The following is a 1296-nucleotide window of genomic DNA, read 5'->3' as shown; positions in this document are numbered from 1 at the left end:
CACTATTATTAGCTTTATTGTACATCAATAATAAAAGAAATAAAAAAAATATTGTAAAGCAACGAAGATATTGGATACATCCTATACTTAAATTAAAGCAACAACAAGGAGACTGGCATAATTTAGTTTATGAGATGATTTTACAGAACGATGAAACATACTTCAATTATATGAGAATGACACCTGATATATTCGAGTATTTGTTATCAAAGGTGGGACCTATAATAACAAAAATGAAAACAAATTTCAGAGATCCTATCCCAGCAGCTGCAAGATTAGCAATGACTATTCGGTATGTAAGATAGATATTTTAAATATTTATATTTTTACAACTTCAGATATTTTGTTTTATATAAGTAATAGAATCTAATGTGTACCTGAATACATAAAACTTAGCATAAATGATCGTAATGATCATTTTCAGTTATTTAGCAAGTGGAGATGGACTTCAGAGCATTGCACTAAGTTACCGAACTGGAAGAAGCACAACATCACGTATTATAAAAGAAACCTGTGAGGCTATATGGAATGTTCTACACGTAGAAGAATTATTTACACCAACACAGGACGGATGGCGAGAAATTGCTCACGAGTTTGAAGAAAAATGGAACTTTCCTCACTGCGTTGGAGCTTTGGACGGAAAGCATGTTGCTGTAATTGTAAGATTATATTAATATAAGTATTCATATTAACATAAGATATTTTACAAAGTTGCTAAGAATTAAAATTATTTTTACAGTGTCCTGAGAAAGCAGGAAGTTCATTTTATAATTATAAAGGATTTCATAGCATAGTTTTAATGGCACTCGTAAGTGCCACATATAAATTTTTAATAGTAGATATTGGTGCTCAAGGCAGACACAGCGACGGAGGAATATTTAAAAATTCTGCAATGGGGCAAAGATTTTACAGTAATAATATGGACTTACCTGATTCCTCCAATATTACTACCAGACATACAACTCCATATGTTATAGTAGCTGATGAAGCCTTTCAACTGAATTCATTCACAATGCGACCATATCCTTCAAAGAATTTAACAAAACAACAAAGAATTTTTAATTATAGATTAAGCAGAGCTCGACGAGTTGTGGAGAACGCATTTGGTATACTAACAAGTCGATGGCGTATTTATCATAAACCATTGAATACGAGTCTTGAAACGGCTGATGCAATTGTTAAAGCAACGGTTTGTCTGCACAATCTTCTAATGAGTACGCGTTATTACTGCGGAGACAATTATGGTGATAAATCACTTGAAAATGGACAGCTAATTGAAGGAGAATGGAGGAAAAC

At 32.5% G+C, this 1296-nt stretch overlaps 1 protein-coding gene across 1 annotated transcript; it reads left to right on the top strand.

Annotated features, from left to right (window-relative positions):
* Positions 1-176: 176 nt before the first annotated feature.
* Positions 177-1189, top strand: LOC105571073 (the record flags this gene model as incomplete). Its single annotated transcript, XM_012028548.1, has 3 exons — positions 177-292; positions 425-659; positions 740-1189. Coding segments are annotated over exons 1-3 (801 nt in total), but the record flags the coding sequence as incomplete, so codon positions are not given.
* Between the last annotated feature and the right edge of the window lie 107 nt (positions 1190-1296).

This window comes from Vollenhovia emeryi, unplaced genomic scaffold, assembly GCF_000949405.1.
Source record: "Vollenhovia emeryi isolate VEMERY1.0 unplaced genomic scaffold, V.emery_V1.0 DF949743.1, whole genome shotgun sequence".
NCBI classification, from domain to species: domain Eukaryota; kingdom Metazoa; phylum Arthropoda; class Insecta; order Hymenoptera; family Formicidae; genus Vollenhovia; species Vollenhovia emeryi.
The sequence above is the reverse complement of the archived record's forward strand: the minus strand, read 5'-3'. Positions and strand labels throughout refer to the sequence as shown.